Source organism: Elephas maximus, chromosome 7 (assembly GCF_024166365.1).
Source record: "Elephas maximus indicus isolate mEleMax1 chromosome 7, mEleMax1 primary haplotype, whole genome shotgun sequence".
NCBI lineage: Eukaryota > Metazoa > Chordata > Mammalia > Proboscidea > Elephantidae > Elephas > Elephas maximus.
This window is the reverse complement of record NC_064825.1, coordinates 86,568,147-86,591,592: the sequence shown is the minus strand read 5'-3', so window position 1 is coordinate 86,591,592 and position 23,446 is coordinate 86,568,147. Positions and strand designations below refer to the sequence as shown.

General features: G+C 38.0%; 2 protein-coding genes across 13 annotated transcripts in view; one reads left to right on the top strand and one right to left on the bottom strand.

Annotated features, from left to right (window-relative positions):
* The window catches only part of DNAJC24 (DnaJ heat shock protein family (Hsp40) member C24), a 56,789-nt gene extending 33,564 nt beyond the window's left edge, over positions 1–23,225 (bottom strand). The window contains exons 1-2 of the mRNA XM_049890832.1: positions 23,117–23,225; positions 21,952–22,095 (exon numbers count right to left, since the gene is read on the bottom strand). Coding sequence (XP_049746789.1) covers positions 21,952–22,062 — 111 coding nt within the window. The 5' untranslated portion in view covers positions 22,063–22,095; positions 23,117–23,225. The remainder of the gene's footprint in view (positions 1–21,951; positions 22,096–23,116) is intronic.
* Positions 23,226–23,231: 6 nt separating this feature from the next.
* The window catches only part of DCDC1 (doublecortin domain containing 1), a 608,393-nt gene continuing 608,178 nt past the window's right edge, over positions 23,232–23,446 (top strand). For all 12 annotated transcript variants that reach the window (XM_049890804.1, XM_049890803.1, XM_049890799.1 and 9 more), the window contains exon 1: positions 23,232–23,334. The gene's annotated coding sequence lies outside the window, so the exon portion shown is untranslated. The remainder of the gene's footprint in view (positions 23,335–23,446) is intronic.

Sequence of the window (23,446 nt, the reverse complement as noted above, 5' to 3'; positions counted from 1 at the left end):
GATGAGCATAGGTGTTTGATTTTTAGGAGCTCCCAGTTATCTGCTTTCTCTTCGTCATTTTTGGTAATGTTTTGTATTCTGTTTATGCCTTGTATTAGGGCTCCTAACGTTGTCCCTATTTTTTCTTCCATGATCTTTATCGTTTTAGTCTTTATGTTTAGGTCTTTGATCCACTTGGAGTTAGTTTTTGTGCATGGTGTGAGGTATGGGTCCTGTTTCATTTTTTTGCAAATGGATATCCAGTTATGCCAGCACCATTTGTTAAAAAGACTATCTTTCCCCCAATTAACTGACACTGGGCCTTTGTCAAATACCAGCTGCTCATATGTTGATGGATTTATATCTGGGTTCTCAATTCTGTTCCACTGGTCTATGTGTCTGTTGTTGTACCAGTACCAGGCTGTTTTGACTACTGTGGCTGTATAATAGGTTCTGAAATCAGGTAGAGTGAGGTCTCCCACTTTCTTCTTCTTTTTCAGTAGTGCTTTGCTTATCCGGGGCTTCTTTCCCTTCCATATGAAGTTGGATGTTTTGTTTCTCTATCACATTAAGAAATGACATTGGAATTTGGATCAGAAGTGCATTGTACGTAGAGATGGCTTTTGGTAGAATAGACATTTTTACTATGTTAAGTCTTCTTATCCATGAGCAAGGTATGTTTTTCCCCTTAAGTATGTCCTTTTTCATTTCTTGTAGTAGTGCTTTGTAGTTTTCTTTGTATAGGTCTTTTACACCTTTGGTAAGATTTATTCCTAAGTATTTTATCTTCTTGGGGGCTACTCTGAATGGTATTGATTTGGTGATTTCCTCTTCAATGTTCTTTTTGTTGATGTAGAGGAATCCAAGTGATTTTTTTATGTTTATCTTATAACCTGAGACTCTGCCAAACTCTTCTATTAGTTTCAGTAGTTTTCTGGAGGATTCCTTAGGGTTTTCTGTGTATAAGATCATGTCATCTGCAAATAGAGATAATTTGACTTCCTCCTTGCCACTCCGGATGCCCTTTATTTCTTTGCCTAGCCTAATTGCTCTGGCTAGGACTTCTAGCACAATGTTGAATAAGAGCGGTGATAAAGGGCATCCTTGTCTGGTTCCCGTTCTCAAGGGAAATGCTTTCAGGCTCTCTCCATTTAGAGTGATGTTGGCTGTTGGCTTTGTATAGAAGCCCTTTATTATGTTGAGGAATTCTCCTTCGATTCCTATTTTGGTAAGAGTTTTTATCATAAATGGGTGTTGGACTTCGTCAAATGCCTTTTCTGCATCAATTGATAAGATCATGTGGTTTTTGTCTTTTCTTTTATTTATATGGTGGATTACATTAATGGTTTTTCTAATATTAAACCTGCCTTGCATACCTGGTATAAATCCCAGTTGGTCGTGGTGGATTATTTTTTGGATATGTTGTTGAATTCTATCGGCTAGAATTTTGTTGAGGATTTTTGCATCTATGTTCATGAGGGATATAGGTCTGTAATTTTCTTTTTTTGTGATGTCTTTACCTGGTTTTGGTATCAGGGAGATGGTGGCTTCATAGAATGAGTTAGGTAGTATTCCGTCATTTTCTATGCTTTGAAATACCTTTAGAAGTAGTGGTGTTAACTCTTCTCTGAAAGTTTGGTAGAACTCTGCAGTATAGCCATCCGGGTCAGGGATTTTTTTTGTTGGGAGTTTTTTGATTACCATTTCAATCTCTTTTTTTGTTATGGGACTATTTAGTTGTTCTACTTCTGATTCTGGTAGTTTAGGTAGGTAGTGTTTTTCCAGGCATTCATCCATTTCTTCTAGGTTTGCCAATTTGTTAGAGTACAATTTTTCATAATAATCTGATATGATTCTTTGAATTTCAGTTGGGTCTGTGTGATGTGGCCCTTCTCGTTTCTTATTCGGATTATTTGTTTCCTTTCCTGTATTTCTTTAGTCAGGCTAGCCAATGGTTTATCAATTTTGTTAATTTTTTCAAAGAACCAGCTTTTGGCTTTGTTAATTCTTTCAATTGTTTTTCTGTTCTCTAATTCATTTAGTTCAGCTCTAATTTTTATTATTTGTTTTCTTCTGGTGCCTGATGGATTCTTTTGTTGCTCACTTTCTATTTGTTCAAGTTGTAGGGACAGTTCTCTGATTTTGGCTCTTTCTTCTTTTTGTATGTGTGCATTTATCGATATAAATTGGCCTCTGAGCACTGCTTTTGCTGTGTCCCAGAGGTTTTGATAGGAAGTATTTTCATTGTCGTTGCATTCTATGAATTTCCTTATTCCCTCCTTAATGTCTTCTATAACCCAGTCTTTTTTCAGGAGGGTATTGTTCAGTTTCCAAGTATTTGATTTCTTTTCCCTAATTTTTCTGTTATTGATTTCCACTTTTATGGCCTTCTGGGCTGAGAAGATGCTTTGTAATATTTCGATGTTTTGGATTCTGCAAAGGTTTGTTTTATGACCTAATATGTCGTCTATTCTAGAGAATGTTCCATGTGCGCTAAAAAAAAAAAGTGTACTTTGCAGCAGTTGGGTGGAGAGTTCTGTATAAGTCAATGAGGTCAAGTTGGTTGATTGTTGTAAGTAGGTCTTCCGTGTCTCTATTGAGCTTCTTACTGGATGTCCTGTCCTTCTCCGAAAGTGGTGTGTTGAAGTCTCCTACTATAATTGTGGAGGTGTCTATCTCACTTTTCAGTTCTGTTAAAATTTGATTTATGTATCTTGCAGCCCCGTCATTGGGCGCATAAACATTTAATATGGTTATATCTTCCTGGTCAATTGTCCCTCTTATCATTATGTAGAGTCCTTCTTTATCCTTTGTGGTGGATTTAAGTTTAAAGTCTATTTTGTCAGAAATTAATATTGCTACTCCTCTTCTTTTTTGCTTATTGTTTGCTTGATATATTTTTTTCCATCCTTTGAGTTTTAGTTTGTTTGTGTCTCTAAGTCTGAGGTGTGTCTCTTGTAGGCAGCATATAGACGGATCATGTTTCTTTATCCAGTCTGAGACTCTCTGTCTCTTTATTGGTGCATTTAGTCCGTTTACATTCAGCGTAATTATAGATAAGTGTTTAGTGTTGTCATTTTGATGCCTTTTTATGTGTGTTGTTGACAATTTCCTTTTTCCACTTACTTTTTTGTGCTGAGACATTTTTCTTTGTAAATTGTGAGATCCTCATTTTCATACTATTTGACTTTATGTTTGCTGAGTCATTGTGTTTTTCTTGGTTTTTATTTTGAGTTATGGAGTTGTTATACATCTTTGTGGTTACCTTAATATTTACCCCTATTTTTCTAAGTAAAAACCTAACTTGTATTGTCCTATATCGCCTTGTATCCCTCTCCATATGGCAGTTCTATGCCACCTGTATTTAGTCCCTCTTTTTGATTATTGTGATCTTTTACATATTAACTTCAATGATTCCCTGGTTTGAGCATTTTTTTTTTTTAATTAATCTTAATTTGTTTTTGTGATTTCCCTATTTGAGTTGATATCAGGATGTTCTGTTCTGTGACCTTGTGTTGTGCTGGTATCTGATATTATTGGTTTTCTGACCAATTTCCTTTAGTATTTCTTGTAGCTTTGGTTTGTTTTTTGCAAATTCTCTAAGCTTGTGTTTATCTGTAAATATCTTAATTTTGCCTTCATATTTCAGAGAGAGTTTTGCTGGATACATGATCCTTGGCTGGCAGTTTTTCTCCCTCAGTGCTCTGTATATGTCATCCCTTTGCCTTCTTGCCTGCATGGTTTCTGCTGAGTAGTCTGAACTTATTCTTATTGATTCTCCCATGAAGGAGACCTTTCTTTTCTCCCTGGCTGCTTTTAAAATTTTCTCTTTATCTTTGGTTTTGGCAAGTTTGATGATAATATATCTTGGTGTTTTTCTTTTTGGATCAATCTTAAATGGGGTTCGATAAGCATCTTGGATAGATATCCTGTCGTCTTTCATGATGTCAGGGAAGTTTTCTGTCAGCAGATCTTCAACTATTTGTGTTTTCTGTCCTCCCTCCCTGTTCTGGGACTCTAATCACACGCAAGTTATCCTTCTTGATAGAGTCCCACATGATTCTTAGTGTTTCTTCACTTTTTTTAATTCTTTTATCTGATTTTTTTTCAGCTATGTTGGTGTTAATTCCCTGGTCCTCCAGATTTCCCACTCTGCATTCTAATTGCTCGAGTCTGCTCCTCTGACTTCCTATTGCGTTGTCTAATTCTGTAATTTTATTGTTAATCTTTTGGATTTCTGCATGCTGTCTCTCTATGGATTCTGGCAACTTATTAATTTTTCCACTATGTTCTTGAATAATCTTTTTGAGTTCTTCAACAGTTTTATCAGTGTGTTCCTTGGCTTTTTCTGCAGTTTGCCTTATTTCATTTCTGAGGTCATCCCTGATATCTTGAAGCATTCTGTAAATTAGTTTTTTATATTCTGTATCTGATAAATTCCAGGATTGTATCTTCATTTGGGAAAGATTTTGATTCTTTTGTTTGGGGGGTGATAGAAGCTGTCATGGTCTGCTTCTTTATGTGGTTTGATATCAACTGCTGTCTCTGAGCCATCACTAAGATATTGTAGTGGTTTATTCTATATTTGCTCACTGAGTCTTATCTTGTTTTGTTTTCTTTCAATATATGTGGATGGGCTACTAGATTGTGCTGTCTTGATTGTTGTAGCCCTTGACTTAGTTTTGACCTATTATCAGCTGGTTTGGGCTGTTGCCAGATATATATGCCCGAGTGTATTCACTATTCTTGAGAAGAATCTGATTTTGGGTCATCAAGTGTGTGCTGCACCCTAACACCTATCCACCTTGAGAAGTAGTGGTGATAGTTGTGTGCACCAGATTCTATTAGCAGCTGGGGTTCACATTCTGGGGGGGGCAGGATGCTGACAGGCTTCCCCCAAGTGTCAGTGAGGTAGGTGTGTCTCTATTCCTAAAGCACCTTGGTGGGAGGGCTCTGCAGCTGTATCTTAGGGCCCCAATGTAAGTACCTCTACAGATTGGTAGGTGTCCCCCTCCTTAGACCCCTAAGGCAAGAGGCTAGGTGGTCTGGGGGGAGCTTCAGCCCTCAGTTCCCTGTTGTGGGTTAGTTAGGGCTCTGTTGAATAAGCAGAGATATCAGACCTGGGACACTTGTTTTTCCCGTAAATCCAAAAAAAAAAAAATGCAGTCAGATCCCTATCAGAAATGCCTTTGCACGATAGTAGCCATCTTGTTCCCTGTAGGGATGAAAGCCCGAGATATGGATCAGATATGCTTGGCTGGAGCTGGTTCTGTGTTTTTAGTCCAATTAGGGAAGGATTTTTGGTCCCTGGGTTTTTTGTGGTTGCTTCTCTCAGGCCGGAAGAATGGGTTAGGAAAAGACCAAAAAAAAAAAGGGAAAAGAAAAGCTGTGGAGCTGGAGCCGTTCTCCCTCTGGCTCAGGAAATTCCAATGTTAATGAAGCCACCTAGGAAGGGGAGTGGAGGGTTCAGAAAAACAGGAGAGAGTAGCACCCCGGAATATAGCCAAAGTTGCTTATCTTGCTTGGGATGACTATTTTATCTGAGATTCCTGAGGGGCCTGTCGCCCATATGTGCTGGCTGTGTAGAGATTGCCCCCGAGGGTCTGGCCCGCAGAAGCCGCGGTCAGTTCCTCCGCTGCCAGTCCAAAGCCCCGCGTCAAAGTTCCCCAGCTGGGACGCTGCACTCCCGGCTCCCAAATCAGTCGCTGCTTCCCAGGGACTTCTCCTTCCGCCACCCGCGCGGACAGGCTGGGCCCCCTAACAGGGTCAGTTCAGGGCGGTAGGGCTGCACCCCGTGTTTTCGCTGTGACCGGATGCCGTGCTCAGCTCCCCTGTGCCCAGTCCAAAGCCCCGCGCCAAGGCTCCCCGTCTGGGACTCTGTACTCCCGGCTCCAAAACCAGTCGCTGCCTCCCAGGGACTTCTCCTCCCGGCCACGTCGCCACGCCACCCCGAGCTGACCGGCTGGGCCCCCTCCCAAGGTCAGTTCAGGGGGGTAGGGCTGCGCCCCGTGTTTGCGCCGTCACAAGATGTTGTGTTCAGCTCCCCTGCACCCAGTCCTAAGCCTGGCACCAAGGTTACCTGACTGGGATGCTGGCTCCGGGCTCTGAAAATAGTCCCTGCTTCCCTGTAGTTGTTCGTTCTCCGTCCCCGTCGCTCAGGTCAACTCTTTAAATCTGTGTTTGTTGTTCAGGGTTCGTAGACTGTCATGTATGTATTCGATTCACTTGTTTTTCCGAGTCTTTGTTGCAAGAGGGATCCGAGGTAGCGTCTACCTAGTCAGCCATCTTGGCCCCCTCTCCAGTAACTGAGGTTTTTTTCAAAAGTCTTTTTTCTGTCTTGTAACTTTAAAGACTCTTAATTCGTCTTTCCTAAGGAAAGGTATTCTTTAACTTACTAAACTACAAATTATACTTATATTCCCCATTTTGTTTTGCAGATACTTTCCTTTACCTACAGGATAATTTGTCCTTTGTCATCCTAATATTCTCTTCTGAAACACTATTTAAAGCTCTCTAAAATACATCTATAGACCAACTATGAAAACCTAAAGCAAAAAATGTTCTGCGCTCTTGGCTGAGTTATTAAAAATGAAATGTAACAGCTGGACAGCCTCTGAGGACAGGTGTAGACAAAACACTGGCTTGAAAATTGCCACAGGTCAAATCACTTCACATGCGGTGGCTCTATTTTGTCATCAGTTCACATGGGTCAAGGACTAACATTATCACTGAACCCGCAAGGAATATCAGAAAAGGGAGAACAGCACTGCATCCCACATTGAGAGGCCAAAAAGAACAGGGCCAACTTCCTCCTTAGCCCTTCTGTTTTATTTCTCAGAAAACTGAGGCCCAGAGAGGTTAAATAACTCTCCCAGGGTCACAGAGACGGTAACTGGCTGAGGTGAGATTCAAAGCCAGGGGGGCAAAGTGATCCAAAGTCAGCTCTTAATCACCATGCTACAGAATTTCCCTATGATACCCATTTTAGAATTTACATACTACACATAGCATTTATCACAACAGATACTAAGTATTTAAACACTTGTGTCTTCCTCCTAAGAGGAAGCGCCTAGAATATAAAAAAAAAAATAGTAGGTACTAATCCAACCACAATAACGACCCTAACAAATGTTGAGTGAATGGGTGCCTGAATTACTAAAGTCAACTTCAGATTGTTTCAGTCTTCATAAATAGATATAAATCCATACATTTGATTAATCTGAAAAATATAATTCTCAAAGACAGTATTTTGGACTACCTTCAAAAAAAAAAAAAATACCTTCAAGGACTATTTTATTTTACATTTTTAAACATTTTGAGATAGCCCAAAGGTACTGACTAGTTTAAGTTGCTTCAGGGAAAAAGGCATGTCTTCTAGGTTATCTTCCCACACACTGTACCAAGAATAATGCTCAATTTACAGTCAATATTTCAAAAGCCTAACAGAATGAGAAGGGGTTTTATATCCCATTACTGAGTTTAAGAATCTATTTGATCTTTAATTAGTAGATAACGTGGGCAGCAACAGCATTAATTGCAAATGTGACATAGAAAATAATTCATGCATATATATACAAAATAAATTATTATACTTATTAAGTATAAATGAGTTGGAAAATAAAGGAAAATTTAGTCAAAACACAAATAACCTTAACAAGTAAAGGGGAATTAATAAACTAAAATTCATTATTTACTTAAAGGCAAATTTTAAAGGTGTTTCATGTCTCAGGTGGCACGGTTTTATGACTACTTTGCAAGATGACAGATACTATTTTTAATTATATAAAACCTATGCAACCAACATGTAACATAGCCCAAATGCACTAACTAGACTTACACATTTTTGTTGAAGGCATATTATGTACTACGCTGTAATAAGGTTTATTCTTCAGGAGTAGGTGAAGGGATAAGTTCAACCCTCTTTAAAAATATTCCCTAATTTGGTTCATTAAAGACCAAATAAACATCGAGGTATTTTTAGAGCTTAAAACAATGCCTACAGAAATCTATAGTGACAGAAAGCAGATCTACAGTTACCTAGGGAAGAAGGGGGAGCACAAAGGAAATTTGTGGGTTGATGGAAATGTTCTGTATCTTGATGGTGGTGGTTATACAGGCATGTACAGTAAAAACTCATTGTTGTTAGTTACCATCAAAACGATTCCAACTCATGGGAACCCCATGTGTATAGACTAGAATTGCTCTATCGGGTTTTCAAAGCTGTGACCTTTTAGAAGTAGATCACTGGGCGTTACTTCTGATGCTCCTCTGGGTGGGTCTAAACCCCCATTCTGGCTAGTAGTCTAGTGCTTAATCATTTGCTCCCCAAAACTCATAGCACTTTACTAAAATAGGTGCATTTTATTGTATGTAAATTGTATCTTAATGAAGTTGATTTTTTAAAAATGCCTAATAGAAATGTACCCTAATAAGAAACATAACTAAGTTCTAGTTATTTGACACAGATAATTAAAAGAAAAAGTGGAACAATGACTCCAGTTTCTAGAATTCCAAAGCTGTGATAAAAGTGAGATATTAATTCTTTTAGGAAGCCTTGGGAAAATGTCTTCTGTATTTTGGCATAATTGGAAATAATGTACACCATACCATAAGGAAATTTTAAATGTAAATGTGTTTTAAAACAAAACATTCACTTATCCTACTTCAATTTTTGTTTAGTATTTTACGCAAGTTTTGAAACGATTTTTGGTCTGTAGCTTTAGTCACATCGTTTGATTCTGAACATTTAGCATTTATCTTTCTGTACTCAGTACTTCCATTCTTCCAATCATACCGCCTTCTGCAATAGAGGTTCCTTTGCATTCTGACATTCTATAATTCTTTTAGCTAGATTCTCTGAAATTCTATGATTCTTTTAAGCCAGACAATGTGATAAATTAACAATGCCCTAAACCATCTCTTCACATGGACTTCCTATCTGCTAAAAAATGCTAGACAAGTCAAATTATAATTAGAGATTTATTTTGAGATTCTTTCACTTTCTGTAAAAGCAAACTGTGTAGCATTTATATTCAGATTAAACTTTAGGAGTATAAGTGGTGGAATTTTAGGCAAGCCTATAAAGGAAGTATTTATCTTAAACCCATAACCAACTGGAGACAGGTCAATTCACACTACCTTGTGTACAGTGGACACATTATGAGTCAACAATTTTGGATCACCAATAGAAAGTTACAGGCAGACCCCAGATTACGAACAAGTTCTGTTCCTAAATCTGTCTTTTAAGTCAAATTCGCATGTGAATCGCAAGATTAGGTATGGTTCAAATCCAATGTAGTTTTAGTATATAGTATATAGTGTACCTTTCTTTGCATAAAAAACACTAAACACCTCCAGATACACTAAAACATCATTAACATGATAATATGGTAATAATGTTTTGATGTGCATTGCAAAGGAACGCCTGTTTGTTATTATGAACCACTGATGTATCTACCTTGAATTTTTAATGTAATAGGCTTTTTGGGGGTTGGTTTGTAACTACGGGTTGTACATAAGTTGGATGTTCACAACCCAAGGACTGCCTGTACTTCCAGGATGGTAAACTAGGCAAAAATTTTTCAGACTTGGGGCTCAGCTATATGACAAATGAGGATATAATAAGAGGGGGAAAAAAGATAAATTCTAGAGCTGGCTTTAGAAAGTAATGCAGTATAAGCACCTCATTTTTATAGATGGAAAAAACTGTGGCCCATTGAGTTTATGCAATTTAAGACACAAATTTGTTGGCCCAGCAATTTTAGTAGAAATGGGGAGGGTGAGGGAAGATGAACTTCTTAAAGAAGATATTTTTATATCCCTGAGAAATTGGGAGGACTAAATTTCATTAATTAATAGTAAGGCATGGTAAGAATCCACGCGATCACAGTACCACACCAACACTTTTTGTACCTTCCACTATGTTTCTGGTATAATTTTCACTCATTTCTACTAATAATAATGCACTTAGTATAATTATGCAATCACTTAAACAGTGGGCTGGTCCACTCAATTGTTTTCAATTTTTAAATCATTCAGCCAAGGCTGTTAATCAAATCACAGACCCCAAGGGATACAGGTGGTCCTATTTGCCCTGTAAGAGAGACTCCAAGTTCTGTCCTACTTCAGCTGCTACTCTGTGCTGCTTAGCTCTCCAGGGCTGCCGAGGTTTTTAGTCACTAGGCCCAACGGCCTCTTTCAGTCAGCAGGCTTCCTTTGGCCCCTCTAACGATATTTGCAATTGTTGGCCACACTGTCTCTTCTCCTTGACTTTGGTGACACCATACTTTCCTGGTTTGACTTCTATTATCTCAGGCCACTCCTTTTCAGTTTCTTGGTGCAATGCCTTACCACACTATATCACTCTCACCTCCCCCAGAGCCATAGTCTCATGGAGGCAATGCCAAATGTATGGCGTTTAGCACCTCACTGTGTTGAAAAGACAGGAAACTGTCAATCTTCAGCTAAACAAAAATCTACTTACCCAACAGTCTAATGCTGAATTATTAAGATGCAACTGTAAAATAACAACTGAGGATTTACTATGTGCCAAGCATTGTTTTAAATGCTTTATATGTATACTATTTAAATCCTTGTAACTACCTTACGAGATAGGTATTTAGCTATTATATACCCAGAATAGGATTGACACATAATAGATGTTCAATAAATACCTACTATGAATAAATGAATGAATCATACCTATTCTGCAGATAAGGAAACAAACCCAGAAGTTAAGCTGCTTGTTCACAGTCACACAGCTAATATGTGACAAAGTCAGAATTCAAACCCAGGAATTTGACTACAGAGCCCACACTTTTAACCTTTCACTATTGTGTACCTTTAATATAAATGCTGCCTTTTCTCTAAAGATATATTATTATTACATACATGCAGTAGAAAGATTTAAAAAAAGAAAAGCAAAACAAGACAAAAAAAAACACTAGAAATTTAACTGCCTGCCTGCCTTAATTTACCTAATTTCCACAGTATATTTAGACCGAGTCATAATTTCGTGCCACTAACCACAGTAAAAACCAATTGCCACTGACTTGATTCTGACTCATGGTGACACCACTCGTGTCAGAGTAGAACTGTGCTCCATAAGGTTTTCAATGGCTAAGTTTTCGGAGGTAGGTTGTAAAGCTTTTCTTTCAAGGTACCTTTGAGTGCACTTGAACCGTTAACCTTCTGGTTCGCAGCCAAGTGCATTAACCATGTGTACCACACAAGGACCCATGTTACTCAATGTCTGAGCCTCAGTTTCCATATCTGCATGTTAGAGATAATAGTTTGTATCTTACCTCAAAGGGTTAAATGAGCAACTACACATAAGACAGGAAGAGTGCTATGTATTTGCTAAAATTATCACTTAAGCATTCATTTAAAATGTCTTGCTCCTACCACTTTTATCATGAAAAAGAATAGTTTATAATAGCATCTCCATTAGATACCTAAGTAATTTATTCTTAAATACCTTGTATTCTATAAGTCACCTAGACAATAGCTGAACAGTTAATCACATTAGCAAAAATTATAAAGTTCAGTACAAGTTATTCCCTTCCGATTTTTACTTACAACATTTCCAGATTTTTTTCACAAAATTTCTTTTAATACCTAAGTACCTTTCCTGTAATCAAGATCACTTCGCTTTGTAATACAGTTGAAAGACCTGTTTAAAGAATCGTTCCTAGCTCCCTTCTTTTCTGATGGGGTAATCGTCCTCCAACTACAGCACGGGTACTCTATGTTCTTTTTCAAGCCACTAAAATATATTATAAACCTAGCTTAATGCTAATCTCCATATAACCACTTATAGCTAGAAGAGACTCTCTGAATGCTCACGTAAGTATTAAGTGGCATTTTATACCCTTTCAACATTAAGAATAAGAGCATCCTGCACACTCCTGCCTCAAATTACATGGATTTTCTTTAAGATTATGGAACATATTGTAACAGCAGTATATAATTTTCCAACACAACAATTCTTTTCCAGTTGAAAGGTATCCTGTGATATTATCAGCATCAATGGAAAAAGACCCCCAATTTTCAATTTGACAAAGCTTTTGGGGGGAAGCTTTATTCTCAGTAAATAGCAATTTTTACATGCATAACTGCCAAAAATATATGAATAATAAAATTAACCATTCTGGACTCTGGACCATTTCAAAGCAGTGGGTTGTTTAAATTGTTATAGCAGAAAACTAAAAAAGATGAGACTTATTGGACTGATAAGAGAAACCCTCAAGACTCTCACCTTAAGATACCTTTTTAACTTGGAACTGAAGCCAATCCTGGAGGTCTTCTTTCAGGCAAATAATAGATTGGCTTATAAACAATTTCACCCAATGAGGAATGTGCTCCCTTAAACAATATGACACCAAATAGTCAACATTTACCCAAAAGCAAAAAAAAAAAAAGAAGGCAAGGAGGTACAGGAAAGCTAGATAAATAGAAACAGAATGCAAATAATAAGAATGCTGACACATGGTGAAAACTATACCCAGTGTCATAGAACAATGTACACAAAAATTGTTAAATGGGAACCTAACTTGCTGTGTAAACTTTGGCCTAAAACAATAAAATATTTGAAAAAGAAAAAATTCCATGGAGAAAAGAAAAGCAATGCACTTTTATGAGTAAGCTCCTATTAGGAAAATATTGCTGGAAAATATTGATTTCATTACTTTTATTCTTATATAATAAATTATTAGGCAATAGACTTTACGGTACGTGAAATAAATACCTTTCACGCTAATTCTGCCCTTTATATTCATCTTTAAAGCATTCTAAAATATCTCAATTAGTCATTAAGAATTTTTTTCAGAATCAAGACCCTAAGTAAGAACTATATTTACAAAAATTAAAATAAGCAAACAGTATTTACTAAATCAGCATAGACTGTAAACTTTGCAGCCTACGATTTGGCAATATTTTATCCCAACAACTAATTATGTAGGAGGTGTTAAAAATCTTCTGAACTTGGGAAAGTATACGTAATAAATGTGCCTTTTTACAAAATTAGATACGGAATGGTATTAGTCAAATGTAATTTTGTTTTCCAACTGTTTTGTGACAGAGAGTTGAAAAACAAAGACCAAGAAAATATGGTAATTCAAACTGGGAAACAAGAATATGAAATTTAGAAGCCTGTTTTTTAAAAAATCTAACTACAGTCCCTATGAGTGGGAATTTGACTGGACAGCAATGTGTTTATTTTTCTTGGTTAAACGTGATAAATAACATGGTATTCCCTTATATTTTCTCTTTCCTAACTCTATCCGAAAGTCTAAACTTACATAAAAAGAATAAGGGACTTCCAGCCAACATGGTGCCACAGACAGAAGCACCACGCCATCCCTCCACGGCAAAGATCCAAAAAGCTAAGTAAAACAGAGACAAACATCATTCTTGGAATCCAAAGTACCAAATGAAAAGATAAAGAACTCAGCCAAACACCAAATGGAATAAGAAACTGACAGAGGAGTGAGGGCAAGGAGAGATACGTGCCAAGTTTCCTTATCAGCTAACACAGGGCGGATTCACCACCTTGGACTCCTGTTGGAGACTGGCTGAGAGGGAGCACAAGAAAGCAGCTCCACGAGGCTCCCAAAAGGAGACAGAGTGGTAACCAGCGATACATGCTTCCCCACCCCTCATCCTCTCCCCGCTGCTCTACGTACAACTTCCCAGCTGGCTGGGTGGCTCAGCCGACCGGGAAGTGCAGCGTCTGTGCCGCTTGGATTCGCCCCCCGCCCCCTGTTGCAAATTGGCAGACAGGAAGTACGAGAAAGCAGCTTCGTGAAGTTCCCAGGAGGAGACACAGCACCTGCACAGGCACGGCCTACCAGAACCTGCCTGGCACTGATTCCTGGCCCGCCCTGTCAGCCCTAGTACATGCCACAAACAACCCATCCCAGCCCCTCCCCTTCAGCTGAACCTGCCCTGGTGCACCAAGCTGAGTGACTGGCCCCACCCATTGGACAAGGAGGTGAAAAGTATCGCGGCTACAGATGAGCAAACAACAGAGGTGGCACAGCCCACTTGCTCAGACATAACCAAATAAAACAAAACCAGGACAAAACAAATCTGCAATCAAGAAATGAAGAAAATAACTACCGAATGTCCTGAAGACAGCAGACAAAATCAAAACATATTAAAAAAAACAGGACAGGATAGTTCCAGTAGGCATCCAAAGTAAAATACCAGATGACTTTCCAGTAGACAAAAAAGCACTAGAATTACCTGACAGGAAATTCAAATATCTAATATTCAGAGCCATCTAAGAGTTGAAGCAAAAAGCAGACAAAAATGAGGAAAAAATAGACAAATTCATGGAAAATACAGACCAAAAAATGGAAGAATTTCAGGAAAATAATACAGGAACAAAATGCCAAAATAAATTCATAACTAGAAATCATACAAAAATAACAATTAGTAATCCAAAAGATTAACAACAAGATTTCAGAAATGGACAGTGTCAGAGGAGGGCTGAGGAGCAGGCCTGAAATGATACAAGACAGGATCAGTGAAATGAAGACAAACACCTGGATACAACTGTTTGAGGAAAATTAGAAAAAAGAATGAAGAAATATAAGGAAACCCTGAGAATTACGTGGGAGACAATCAAAAGTAAAAATCTGTGAGTGATCGGAGTTCTAAAACAGGGAGAAAAATTGGAAAACACCGAGAGGATCATCGAAGAACTGCTGACAGAAAATTTCTCTAATATCATGAATGATGAAAGGCTGACCATTCAAGAAGCTTAACGAATCTCACCTAGGATAGACCCCAAAAGAAAAACACCAAGGCATATCATATTCACACTCACCAAAACCAAAGACAAAGAAAAAATCCTGAGAACAGCTTGAGAAAAACAAAAAGTCACATACAGAGGAGAAACAATAAGACTAAACTCTGATTATTCGGCAGAAACCATGCAAGCAAGAAAGCAATGGGATGACATACAAAACCTTGAAAGAAAAAAACTGCCAACCAAGAATAATGTATCCTGCAAAATTTTCGTTCAAATATGATGGTGAAATTAGGACATTTCCAGATTAACAGAAATTAATCTGTTTTGTCAAAACCAAACCAAATCTAAAAGGATTATTAAAGGGAGTCCTTCGGTCTGAGAACAAACAACATCAGGCCACAGCCTGAATCTAGGACACAAGATTGTACCAGCCAGATACCAACTCAGAAAATGAACTCTCAAGGACCATCCAAAACCAAAAGGATTTCAACAGGGAACCAGAGAGGTTAATCTGTAAATGATAACAATGTCAGAACAATAAAAGAGAGAATAAACGGTGTAGGAAAGGAAGCCAAGGCAATAGCAAGTAATAATAGACTGGTTCAAACCTAGGAAGAGAAGGGTAAATCTCAAGGTAACCACAAAGAAAGTTAACAAATGTACTTATCAACATAAAGAAGAAAAACATAAAGTCTCAATAAAAACAAAATCTACAAAAACAAAAGAAACGAAAAAGAAATCCACAAACGAAATGAACTCAGCACAGGAGAGTAAGAGGAACAAAGAAAATGTTAGCACCACAAAAAAAAGCACTACAAAATAACAGCAATAAACTCACACCTATCAATTACACTGAATGTAAATGGCCTAAATGTACCCATAAAGAAACACAGAGTGACACGATAGATTAGAAAACAGGATCCATCAATATGCTGACTACAAGAGACACTCCTTAGAAACAAAGATGAAAATTTATTAAAAATCAAAGGATGGAAAAAAATATATCAAGCAACTACCAAAAAAGAGTAGGAGTGGCAATACTAGTCCTAGGTAAAACAGGCTTGAGTGAGATATTCCATGGAAATCCAGAAAACTGAAAATTATGCCTTTAAACAACTATAAATCCTTATGGAGAGCAATTATGAGCAGACATATGATGTAATGAAAGAGAGTCTAGAGTTGGAGGATATATGATCAAGCCCAGATTTGATCCTCTACTAACTGTTTGTTTCAGAAAAACCAGTTAACTGTAACTAAGCCTTGGTTTTCTCAACTGCAAACATAAGGATAACGTTACCTATCTTACAGGACTGCTGAAAATATAAAAAACAAGATGTAAAAGCATGTGTAAACCATAACATACAATGTGTGCTACTAATTATATGCTTACTACTACATACTTTTTTACTTTAACCAGAATATACTGAAAGTAATTTAACTCATGGCCATGATTATGAATGTAAATTATCATGCTAAGCTTTAATATAGCAACTATCGACAGGTTAAACGAGGCCAAAACACTAGGCTGATTGTTTCGGTGCCTCCTTATAGCTTTTGGTGCAGCTGTCCAGTTGTTGAGAGTTCTTGCTGTATCACAGCTACTTACAGGGGGCCCTCCCAGAATTATGCTAGTTAAAAATCTCCTGTAATTTGCTGCTTCACTTTTGTCTCTCACTCAGTCTCTCAACAGGTACCTTGTCTCCTACTTCACAGAGAAAGAGAGAAGCCACCAAATGAGAGCTCATCAACTTCCTGCCACCAAATAGACAAATGAACCAGCTCTTTCACCCATCATTTCTTTCTTACATCCTGTAACAATGGAGACAGGTTCTTCTCTTCTCTCACATAAAGCTAATCCTTCTATCTATGCTTGAGATACCATCTGCTTTTACCTTCCGGCAGGCAATCGTTCTCTCTCTCCTTGAACTTCAACCCCAAACTTTCTCCTGGCCACTTTCCAAAGAATTTAAACATGCTTGAGTCTCTTCCATCTTCTAAGAGAAAATCAGGGGAAAAAAACTTCAAACCTCCACCTACCCTCAATCTCCTTATCTGACAGCTATACCTCTCTGTTCTGCAGAAATAGCACTAAATGCACTACTACCATGTAAAGGTACTCACGAAGAGAAGACATAAGGTGAGCAGAGTACGAGTGAGTTACAACTCAGCTGATTTTAAAACAAGGAGTAAAAGTTAGCCAGATGGGTTAGGAGATGGGACACAATGGACCAAGGAGAGACAGCAGAAATTGAAAAGGCACATGTCCAAGGAAGGGCATCCAGCCCCTAAACAGAACTGAAAATAGTTCAGTACTTCTGGTTAAACAGCAAATATATATACATATTTATCCCTGTTCCCCCCAAAAACTCCACTAAAATGACAACAAAGGAATAATAAAAAAGAAGGCATAGACAAGAACAAACATAATATGAGAGGAGACAAAAAGCAGGTAAGAGACACCAAAGTTTGGAGAGATGGAAAACTGATGAATAAATGATAACCAATTCAGCCTACCTGAGAAAACTGAAGCCAAGGCCTAAAGGGATAGAGACTAACAAGAAGTATGCTGATAAATGATGAGGCAGAAAATCTGAGGAACTGAAGGGTCCTTTGATAATGGGGTTGAGGGACAGGACTGAACAACAGGAAGACTGCTTGAGGCTTCAAAAAGATCTCCTTCCCACACCACAAAGTCAGACATCTACTCCCTTTTAGTGCAGCAGAAAGCTAGAGGTTTATTGTGTTGGGAGGCAGAACCAGAAAGGTTCTAGATTTGGGGACATTAACCACCACACTGACAGACAGGGTAGAAAGGTGCACTGAAAACAAAGGGATAAAGTGAAAGCTGACAAACTGTGCAGTGAGCCAAAAGTTCCTGTCTTCATACACAAGAGACTAGAGAATTACTCTCTGGGAAACGGATTCAGATGTTGATATTTGGGGCCATGCAACAAAATGATGGACCTTACCTGATGCTCTTCCAGGAACATCCATGCATCCCCAGCCATGCATATGAACTTTCAAATTAGCTTGTAACATTTCATTCTTAAATATCAACACGTGACAATCAAGGATCACCAAATTTGTGAAAAAAGACCCTATAACAAAAAGCAGGGAGAAGAGGAGGAACTGAGAGGGAAGAGAAATAAAAGTGGAAAAAGAAGAAAACTTAAAGAAACATCAACAACCTCAGAAAGACTTTGTATCCCTAAAACAGTAACAGAGCCTTGGTGGCACAGCTGCTTAAGAGCTTGGCTGCTAACCAAAAGGTTAACAGTTCAAATCCACCGGGCGCTCCTTGGAAACCCTATGGGACAGTTCTAATCTGTCCTATAGGGTTGCTATGAGTCAGAATTGACTTGACAGCAACAGGTTTGGTTTGGTTTTTGTTTTTCGACAGTAACAGGAGGCCACAGAAGAACAGAAATAAGGCAGTGCTCTTAAACATTAAACATACAAAATTGTCAACAGAGATTACAGTATAAAATAAACTACATTCATACAGTTAAATCATTCAACAAATATTTATGAGTGCTTGCTACTTTTCAGAGACAGTTTCAGTACGTACACTGGGAAATTATCATGTCCTGGAAGACAATTAAAAAATATTTATCAAGGAAAAGTGTGACAAACTTGTAAAAAAAAAGAATGTAACTGCTGCTAAGAAGGATGACCATTTATTTAGTGAGAATAAAAGAGTATCTTTCAAAAATGAAAGTGAGAAATGCTACAGGCCAAAGAGAAATAATACCAGATAGAAACCTTCTATAGGAAGGAATGGAAAACATCAGGAAGGGTAAACATAGCAGAATCTATAAAGGCCTTAAAAAAAATTATTCTGATACACACAGATCAATAAATCTCTTTAAAAGAATATTGATATGGCACTCCCTTAAAAAATCATCTATATGAGAACAAATGATTAACGATTACTTCAAAACAAAAAAAGAGAGATGAAAAGATAAGGGGGCATGATAACTAGATTGCTGGAAATGGGAACCACCAGAACAGAAACAATGAGAATGTTCACACATTATGAAGACTACAACCAATGCCACTGAACAATTTGTATAAAAATTGTTGAATGGGAACCTAATCTGCTGTGTAAACTTGTATATTAAATAATATACAATATTATTTTTAAAAAAGAATATTACATATTTACATATACTGTAGGGTTTTTAACAGCATGATGTAAAATACACGGAAGCAAATGCAAAAGGGAAGAGGACAGTAAGAAGGTTGTTAACACTGTGAACTGATAGCATATTTTTTGAAGGCAAACCATGATAACTTAAAGATGCATATTATAATCTCTAGAACAATCATTAAAAAGCACACAAAAAGGCATAATTAAAAACCCAACACAGGAAATAAAATGGATAACTAATAAATACTTGATTCACCCAAAAGATGATAAAAAGGAACAGAGAAAGAGTAGGCAGAACAAATATTAAACAATTGTAGATTTAATCCCAAACATTGTTAATAAACTACATTAAGTGTAAATGAACTAAGCACTCAAATAAAAAGGCAGAGATTGTCAGACCGGATTTTTAAAAACAGAATCAAAAAACATCAAATATCTAGGAATAAATCTAATGAAACGTGTATGACCTCTACGTTGAAAATTATAAAATACTGCTGAGAGAAATTAAAGAAGACTCGAGTAAATGGAGAGATATAACATGTTCATTGAGTACGAGACTCAATATTGTTAGTATGTTCACTGTGCCAAATGGATATACAGTCAATGCAATCCCAATTAAAATTAAAGCAGGATTTTTTAAAAGTAGAAATTGACAAATTAATTCTAAAATTTCTATGGAAATGCAAGCAACTTAGAATAACCAAAATAAACTTGAAAAGAAGTACAAAATTAGAGAGATCACCTGACTTTGGGACTGATATCAAGCTACAATAAACAACATCACAATAAACGGAGAAAAGATTGAAGTTGCCAAGGATTTCATTTTACTCAGATCCACAATCAATACCCATGGAAGCTGCAGTCAAGAAATCAAATGATATATTGTACTGGGTAAACGTGCTACAAAAAACCTCTTTAAAGTGTTAAAAAGTGAAGATGTCACCTTGAAGACTAAGGTGCGCCTGACCCAAGCCATGGTATCTTCAACCGCCTCATATGCTCGAGAAAGGTCGACAATGAATAAGGAGGACGGAAGAATTGATGCTTTTTTGAAGTATGGTGTTGGCAAAGAACATTGAATATACTATGGACTGCCAAAAGAATGAACAAATCTGCCTTGGAAGAGGTACAGCTTGAATGCTCCTCAGAGGCAACAATGGTGAGACTATGTTTCACATACTCTGGACAAGTTATCAGGAGGGATCAGTCCCTTGAGAAGGGCATCATGCTTGGTAAAGTAGCAGGTCAGTGAAAAAGAGGAAGACATTCAACAAGATGGATTGACACAGCGGCTGCAACAACGGACTCAAACACAACAATTGTGAGGATGGCGCAGGACAGGGCAGTGTCTCATACTGTTGTACACAGAGTCCCTGTGAGTCAGAACCGACTCAACAGCACCTAACAACACTGGCATCCAGAGGAGCCCTGATGGCACAGTGGTGAAACGCTTAGCTACTTATTGAAAAGTCAGTGGTTCAAACCCAGCCTTGGAAACCCTGTGAGGCAGTTCTGCTCCATCCTACAGGGTCGTTATGAGTCAGAATCGACTCAACTGCGATGAGTTTTTAGTGGCATCTAGTGGGTAGAGGCCAGGGATACCACTATACATCCTAGAGTACACAGGACAATTTCACACAACAAAGAATTATCCCACCTAAAATGTCAAAGGGCCAAGAACTGAAATTGCTGAAATGAAATACAGTAATAGCAGCAAATATTGATGAGGATGTGGAGCAACTGGAACCCTTTCATACACTGCCAGCGCATCTGTAAAATGGTTCATCCACTTTGCTATATGACAACTGCAATAATATTGTCGATGGCTTCTCCTTGTCTTTAAGTAAAAGACAAATTAGCGAAATGGTCTACAAGGCCCTGCATGTTTCAGACCCAGGCTACTTCTCCAGGCTCATACCCCAGTTAACTAAGGTACAAGAATGATTTAATATTAGGAAAACTACCAATAAAATCTACTTCATTTTACTGACAGAAATCTTAAAAACTCTGAGATAGAAAAAACTTTAAGAGTAATTAGTTCAACTTACTGCCTAAGGCAGGAATATCAATACGCTCCTGATGGTGAAACATCTAAACATTCATAGTTATGGCAAAGTCTCAGAGATTTTGGTATAAACTAGAGAAACAACTAATGCTATACAAGCAATGGTTTTCTACTCTTTGGAAACTGAGTTAACCAGCTATCATTATAGAGGTACAGACATTGGCTTAAGAAAGTAACATTAAAATACGGGTTGAGAAAAATAACAGTTTAGAAAAGTACTATATATTTATAAATACAACTTATTTAAGAAAAAGAAAGGACTTAGCTGAAAAACAGTGTACAAATGGCCTCAATCAGCACTATCCAAAAGAAACATAATGCGAGCTATAAATGCAAGCCACATATGTAATGTTAAAAATAAACCTAAAATTAATTTTGATAATATATTTCATTTTGTATGCAGATATATATATTATGCATGATATGTAAAAAAAGCATATCCAAAATATTATCATTTCAAAATGGAACCAACATTAAAAATTACTGCAATTATTTTACACCTTTTCTTTATATTGAATCTCCAAAATCAAGTGTATATTTTATACTTAGAACACATCTCAATTTGGACTAGTCACATTTCAAGTGCTCCATAGCTACATGTGGCTAGTGGCTACTGGATGATAACACTGCCACTCTTCCAAGCATTTTACATGGATTATTTCATTTAAACACTCAACAATACTTCAGGGAATTTTGCATAAAAAAAAAAACTGAAGCACAGAGAAGGGAAAGAAACTTGTCCACATTCTCACGGCTAGTTACTAGTGGAGTCAGGATCTGAACTTGATCAGCCTTGACTCAGTGCCCCTGTTCCAACCAAGATGCTATTCCCCCTCAAATCAAGTTTTTTTTTTTTTTTTCATTATTACTGAAATTTTAAATTAAACCAAATTATACCTTAAGCCCTGCCAGTGATATCATATTTTCATTTTGGGGAAACTCAAATTTCTGGTAACATTCACAAACTGATTTTTTCCCCATGATGTAAGAGAAAACACTTACCATCAAAATGAGTTTTTGATACTTTTGTTTCAAGTCTGACACACTTGCAGATGGGTGTGCGCCCAGAATGCTGTACCAATCCTTTCTTGGTATCTGCTCAAATGCCATCATCCATTGAGCAAGAAGTGGCCTTTCTCAGTTCAGCTGAATAAAAATATTGATAATTTCATTGATTTGCATTTATATACAAAAGAAGCAAGTACTGATTTTTTAAGTTCTCTAATATTTAGTTCAGTAAATCATAATTATACCGCAAACCTGATGAAGCACAATTTTCCATTTACAACGTCCCAATTATTTCACGTACAAGTATACAGACTAGTATGGAAAACCTGTTACACATTTCACGATATACGCTTATATCTTAAATCAATGAGTATCCAAAAGCATAAAAAAAGGGAATTTAATAATGAGTCCGAGTGGTGGATGACCCTCTAAAAAAGAATTTTTGCTACTCTTTTGGTAAACCAGCACACAGTAGGTGCTCACTAAACACACTACCCGTTGCCGTTGAGTCGACTCCGACTCACAGCGACCCTAGAGGACAGAGGAGAGCTGCCCCATTGTGTATCTACAACTGTAAATCTTTAGGGAGCCAACCGCCACACGATTCTCCCGCGGAGCGGCTGGTGAGTTCGAACTGTCTACCTTTCACTTAGCAGCCGAGCGCTAAACCACTGAGCCACCAGGGCACCTTTTACTAAACCCACTAAGAGAAGCTTAATAAAGGTTTACAAAAAGAAATTAAACATAACAAAGCAAAAACAAAACACCAAAGAACAAAAATGAATTTGCAGACACTCCTTCCGAATTTCTCGTTCACTTTTCTCCCTCAGATTACTTTTGAAGGATAATACACACAAAATTTTTTTATACACAAAACAGCCGGTTGGCAGGGGAAGGTAGAAGGCAAAAGTCCCTCTGTTATTGGTGAGGCGCTCAGGCCTCACAAAGAAAGATCCCCGAAACTGTCCACTCGGGGATGCCCCCAAGCCCTCCAGGTCACAGAAAAGTCTCCGTCAGGCGTCCCGGAAAGCAATGGACCTCTTCCCACAGCTGAGAACGTTATGAGACATCTGGGGCCCCTCAAGTTGGGACTTGGGGATCCACTGGGCTCCCAGTCAACCCAGTACCCTCTCCTGGCTTTACGCGATATCAGACTTACCAATCTTTATACAGCCGTGGGTGTCCACTCCATGCCTTCTTTAGGCCAGAACTCGGAACCGGCTTTACCTTCCGCCGGAAGTCATTGCTCTGACGTGCAAACGTTTCTGGTCGAGTCGTAGAGGCGGAGACACTGATCGGAAGCGCCGCTCCGCCCTTTGCGACGCTGTCGCTATGGTAACCAGTTGTTGCTTGGACTGACCGAGTTGACATGCAGCAGTAAGTTCCCCAACTATGGAGAAATGCGTTTCTCTCCTCTCTGTGCTTCTCTCCTTTTCCTCAGCAAACACCCCTCCAGCCTTCTCCGCCTTCCCCAAAGCTTCCTCCGCTT